Source organism: Panthera leo, chromosome C1 (genome assembly GCF_018350215.1).
Source record: "Panthera leo isolate Ple1 chromosome C1, P.leo_Ple1_pat1.1, whole genome shotgun sequence".
NCBI lineage: Eukaryota > Metazoa > Chordata > Mammalia > Carnivora > Felidae > Panthera > Panthera leo.
The window spans coordinates 193,156,885-193,162,767 of record NC_056686.1 but is presented as its reverse complement, the minus strand read 5'-3'; the positions used below and the strand labels follow the sequence as shown (position 1 = coordinate 193,162,767).

Genomic DNA, 5,883 nt, shown 5'->3' with positions numbered 1-5,883 from the left:
ATGAGTTGAACACATGAGAAATGAGCTATGTGAAGGGATGTCCCATGGTCACCAGACTGGGTGGGATTTAAAGGTCTGGTTCCCAAAAACTGTCCTGTATAAAAACCTGTCTCTTTTTGCCTAAAGCATTCTTTTTAGAGTAGATTGTGTCTGTGCAGAGGTGGCAAAGGAGCAGCCCTTAGGTTCAGATGGATCGTATTTTCCAAGTGTTTTAAACTTGTTGAGTCATAATGCCGTTAAGTAGGATGCGTACTTTCCAGTTAGTCATAAACCTCACCACCCTATTAGTATCTACCAACAGCTTCTCACATTCCCATTACCTTCTTGGCCACCCAAGGCATTTAGACTTACCCCTTTTACCTCACTTAGGTCAAGGTACTGTTTCCAGAAAAGAACATATTAAACTCTTTTATCCAATCTTCAGAAACCACGGACTCACATATACTTTCTCTTTTTTTGAATGTGTTCATTCAACATCACTGGACCTGCTTTGTATTAGGCACACTCTGCTAGATCCTTCAGAAGATATAAATGTGTTTGAGATATTATCCCTAGCTCTAGAAGTTTTAAATTGGGTAGGGGAGGCAATCATGTCAGCTTCCAGAATAAAAACGCTGTAACTGAATGGCCACCACTGAACAGGGAAAGGGATGGGAAAAACTAGCTGAGGAAAGAAGGAGCTTGCCCTCTAGAGTGGAGGATCATTCCTATTTGTTGTTGTAACTTCAGTTCAGTGTAGTTAGTGGAAAATCCACGTGATGAGACAAGGCAGGGACCCATTCCCTCACTGCCTCAGTCCATGGAAGGTGACCAAGATAACTTCACCGAGTACCTTCTCATAACGGAATGGATGTTTGATGACTATATAAAACTCAAACATGACCTCTGCCACCTTTTCATTTGCAGGTTTTATATAATTCAGTATTCAGGCTGAGCTGTATCTGAATACAAATTACAACTCATCCTTCAGCCTGGGTGTCTGCTCAATAGGCACAGAATGAGAAACACAAATGGAATCTCAAATTTTCATGAAAATGATTGAAAGAAACAGGTAAAATAGATTTCATTAAAGTGAATATATAAAAATACTATAATTTCATTTAAATTCACATGAAAAATAATGAGATCTTTGGCATTCTACTTTTTGTACAAGCCTTTGACATCCAGTGTGTATTTTATACTTAGGACAACTTTGCTTGGGTTCATCTCATTTCAGTGGTCTGGTAATGTCACGTGATGACAGCTGTTGCCTTGGGCAGTGCAGATCTAAATGCTCTTAATGCTTCTTCACACACCTAGGAGCGTGCATGTGTGTTAGGGAAGTAAAATGCATAAAGAATATGACTACAGGGGCGCCTGGGTGGTTCAGTTGGTTAAGCGTCCCTTCTTCGGCTCAGGTCATGATCTTGTGGTTTGTGAGTTCCAGCCCCGCATCGGGCTCTGTGCTGACAGCTCAGAGCCTGGAGCCTGCTTCCAATGCTGTGTCTCCCTCTCTCTCTGCCCCTCCCCTGTTCACGCTCTGTCTCTTAATAATAAATAAACGTTAAAAAAAAAAAAAGAATATGACTACGTTATTCCTCTAATGTTGGAGGTTTGAGAAGCAATGTGTTTCCTAGCTGAACATATTCCCTTTTTTTTTTTCTCCAAGTAGAAAATCATTTTCAGTGATTCCTTCATAATTGTGGCTGCTCAGCTCACCAAGACCCTATTTCAACAAGAGGTTGCCATTCTCACAATTAAGGCAAACCCCTAATTGGAAAGAAATTTGGTTTTTTTCTCAATTACATGTAAACATCCGAAATTGAGAAGTACTGTAATAGAATACCTACTTAGATTTCATTTGAGGAATTCATCTGCCTGCAAAGAAATGTTGAACTTAATTAAATGAATAGTGTCCATAAGTTTTTTTTTTCTTTCTTAGTGCTGTTATTATTATTATTATCAAATGCTGATTCATGAATTAGATGTAATGAAGATTGATTCAAGTTAGGAGACCATGTCAGCCTGGCCAATAATAGGTTTACGAACTTTGCATGATTACATTTCATTTTCCTGATCATGTGTACCTTCTGCCTTTACTTTGTCACTCTGTGCTCATTTTAGCAGAGCATAATACCTGAGGGCTCTGTACCTCCCATAAGTAGAAAAATATCTGGAAGAGTCCTTTGGGCTGTTTATTTAGGTGACACTTTGTTCTTATATTTATGCTCTGGATACATAAATAATAAATCTATTCAGCCGAGTCACATATTTTTAGACCTAAGACATGTCAGATGTAGTTACCTTAACAAACTTCTCTATCTCTGTCTCCCTCAGATGCAACTTCACTTAGCTGTCCCACTTAATGCAATCTCCAAAAGTGAATTCTACTAAGAAAGACTAGCAAGAAGGTGGCCAGATGTTTCACCAGCAAGCTCACAGAACAGCTTCTTAGAAACTACTATATGCAAAGCTCAACTGTGTCAGTGACTTTAAAATAAAAACTCATGGAATCACATCACAACCTTATGAGATGAAGAGTGTTATCACCCCGAGTTTTACAAGTTGGGAAACTGAAGCCCAGAAATGCTAAGGAATTTGCCCCATCACCTATAGCTAGTAAGGGTTTGGACCAGGCATTTGGGTCCCAGAGGCTGCTCTTTTAACTGCTATCCCATACCACCCTTTCCACTGGTAAGTATAAGCAAATTTACATTATCCCCAGCTTTCTTTCTCCTGAGCCTAAAAGGAAAAGAGGACCACGTGATTGCATCAAACACACAGGAAATATTTTATTAGGTTCCAGATGGAGAATAAGGTGTAGTAAAAATATTTCAGTAGAAATCCATGGCTCTCCTCAAAGAGCCCACTCGGGCACTCGTGGCCCCCCAGTCGTGGTAGCGCCTGTAGTCCCCCGGTCTCAGCAGGTACTGCCGCCCCCGGTAGTTGGGCATCTCGTAGAGGACCCAGTAGCCCTCCAGCACTTGGAAGGAGTGGATCTCGCTGAAGTGGAAGCGGTCGTGAAGCGAGGAGCAGTCCTCGGTGATCTCTACCATCTGGCCCCTGTAGTCCTCTCGCTCGTAAATCCTGATCCTGTGGGAGCTGGTCTGTGGGTTCAGCAATTAGCAGATGAGGAAAAGTCAGAAAATCTAGCCCTTAGCAACCAGGGACACAACCCCCAAGGGACTGGACGTTCCCTTCTCTTTTCTACATCAAAGATGACAAATTTTAAAGATAGCCAACACCAGGGCAGCTGTGTGCAACTGAATAGGCTGTATACTGCAGAACTGAAGAAGGTGTCATTCGCGTAAAGAGGCGTATGGTGCTCCCTAGAGCTAAGACCACAACCTACATGAACCATACATACTGGCCCTAGTTAATATCATTCTTTTTTTTTTTTTAATGTTTATTTATTTTTGAAACAGAGTGACAGAGCCTGAGTGGGGAAGGGGCAGAGAGAGAGAGGGAGACACAGGATCCAAAGTAGACTTCAGACTCCGAGCTATCAGCACAGAGCCCGACACGGGGCTCGAACCCACTGACCTGAGCCGAAGTCGGATGCTCAACTGACTGAGCCACCTAGGCACCCTTAGTTAGTACCATTCTTAAGTAATAATTTATGTATATTTTATATATATCATATACATTTTAAATTTATGTTTATTTTATATATTTATTAAATTTATTAATTAAATTTATTATTCATGTATTATAAATTTATATATTATATACTATTTATATGTAAGTAATAATTTATATATATTTATTTAAATAAATTTTTTAAAATGATCCCTGGAAAAAAAAAAGTTATAGTTTTGAATCTCAACAGTATTAGAAGAAGCTAGTGGGAAAGGAAGTCAAGTTGCGTTTCCTTCAGGGGAAGTCACAGACTGGTGGCAATTCAAGAAGAGAGTCCAGTCCAGGCAATCCTAAGACCCTTCCCTTCTCCTTTAAGCCCTGCTTCTCTAAGATCCTGAAAAGCAAGAGCCATCACAAAGATTCGCTTCAATTCTCAGCTCTAGGATATGCTCCTGCAAATCTGCTTTAGGTAATAAACAGGAAATTCTCCCGAGCAATCATCCTGCAGCATTAAGGGCTGCTAGTGAGGAATCTTCCATGGTCAAGGACCCACGTGTACATCACGTGATTTGGTCGCCACAACAGCCCCACACCTGTTTCTTCTTTTAGGAGAAGCTCGTGACTAGAGCGCTCAGCGTGTCACGTGGAAGGTCGGGGCAGGCACGTGGAAACCCAGGTTTTCAGGCTCCTCGTGCTGGGCTGGGTCTTATCAAGGCGTTAAACCCTCCGAGGGGGTTTCAGAGGTGGCCAGAGCGGTACCTTTTCCACAGGACTGGGTCGCAGTCAGGTTAGAGAATCCCTAACTGCAGAATTCCAGGCCGCTGGGGCTTTATTTGGGTAACGGCGGGCTTGGCCGGAGCGGCTGGAATCACACTGTCGGCCACTTGTTTTGCCTGATCGGGAAGCAGGGCGGGAGGCTCATGCTAACAGTGGTGGCTGGGGGAGGGGAGGCTTGCCAGGTGCCAGGTGCCCACCTCTCACCCTCGTTCCAGCCCTGTGAGCTAGCCGCCTTCACGTTCTACAGAAGAAGAGCGAGAGAGAGCCCAGGAAGTAGCCCAGGCCACCTGATGCAAAGGTGCTAACGTGCTGCTTATTCACCGCCTCGCCTGGGGCATAGACTCTCTGAACGGACCGGGTGCCCTACTTTCTCCCAGTAGAGGTGAGTTTACTTGTAGCAGAGCAGAATGAACTTTTAAAAGAGAAGCGTCCCCTCGCATACTTCTGCAGTGGAAGGAAAGCTTAGAGATGTTGACAAAGGAGAGGAGACCATGGCGAGAGGCAGCCAAAGGAGGCCGCCACCCTGCACGACGAATGCCGCCTCTGGAGCACCCATGTGGCTCCGGGGCTCGGCGGGGCCCGCGGGGCCGGACTCACGTGGGGGATGAGGCGGCAGGAGCGGACCGCGTCGCTGAGGCCCATCCACTGCTGGTAGTCCGGGTAGTCCCCGCGCCGCAGGAAGTACTGGCAGCCCGAGTAGTTGGGCTGCTCATAGAGCATCCAGCAGCCGCTGTCCACGCGGATGGAGTTGCAGCGGCTGAAATAGGGCTGCAGGTTCGGGTGGTCACTGCTGCACTCGTAGTGGCGGCCCTGGAAGCCCTGGTCCTCGTAGAAGGTGATCTGCAAGGCAAGGGGAGGAAAGGCTCAGAGGCCTGGCCCCCAGCCCCGGGGCGCGGGGGCCCCTCCCGGCCTGCGGCTGCGCTGGGCTCACCTTCCCCATGGCTGGTGGATGGAGGTCAGTGATGGGCCGCCGGCGCGCGGGTCTATATAGCACGAGGGCTGCTGCGTTGGCAAGAACAACACAAAAGGGGCCCGCAGGGTGAGGAGGGGATTTTCTCTCGCTCTTTTCTACATAATGACGGCGGGGGTGGGGTGGGGGACTTATTGTATGTTTCCTCTTAGACTCTCCAGTGCTTTCGAACTGATGACCCGCATTAAAACTGTCACTTGGTGCCTCTGGGGCCTTTAAATGAAGCCTGTTTAGGAATTTGGAACTGAGCAAAGGCCCTTAGCCAGTTAATAATTGTAATGAGGTATTTGGGTTATCTTTTACAGTTTCAGAATGATCTCCTTTTTGACTACCAAGGCCGGGTAGTGACTGAGACCGAGGTCAGCATAGGCCCCAGCATGAGGCATCTGGATTAGAGAGCATTTCCTTGGTGTGAGGGTCTGAGCAGGGACAAGAACCGCCTTCTCCACAATACATTTGAAATTAGATGGGATTTCCCTCCAAGAGGTCCCCTTTCTGAACCTACAGGCTGGCAAGTGGCTACAGCAGATATGCTGACACACTTGAGGAGGGGTGACAGGGGCTTGGACCCCGAGGAA

The 5,883-nt window shown here is 45.8% G+C and overlaps 1 protein-coding gene across 1 annotated transcript; it reads right to left on the bottom strand.

Moving 5' to 3' along the window:
- Positions 1-2,813: 2,813 nt before the first annotated feature.
- Positions 2,814-5,275, bottom strand: LOC122228193 (gamma-crystallin F). The gene is made up of 3 exons (XM_042953127.1): positions 5,267-5,275; positions 4,933-5,175; positions 2,814-3,086 (listed from the first exon to the last, which is right to left on the bottom strand). The coding sequence occupies exons 1-3, from the start codon at positions 5,273-5,275 to the stop codon at positions 2,814-2,816; spliced, it is 525 nt and encodes a 174-aa protein (XP_042809061.1).
- Positions 5,276-5,883: the final 608 nt, after the last annotated feature.

Bases quoted from the DNA above. Each gene is read 5' to 3' on its own strand.
- LOC122228193 (XM_042953127.1), bottom strand. The intron at 3,087-4,932 runs GTGAGTCCGGCC...CTGAACCCACAG, and splicing joins CCTGCCGCCTCATCCCCCAC to ACCAGCTCCCACAGGATCAG.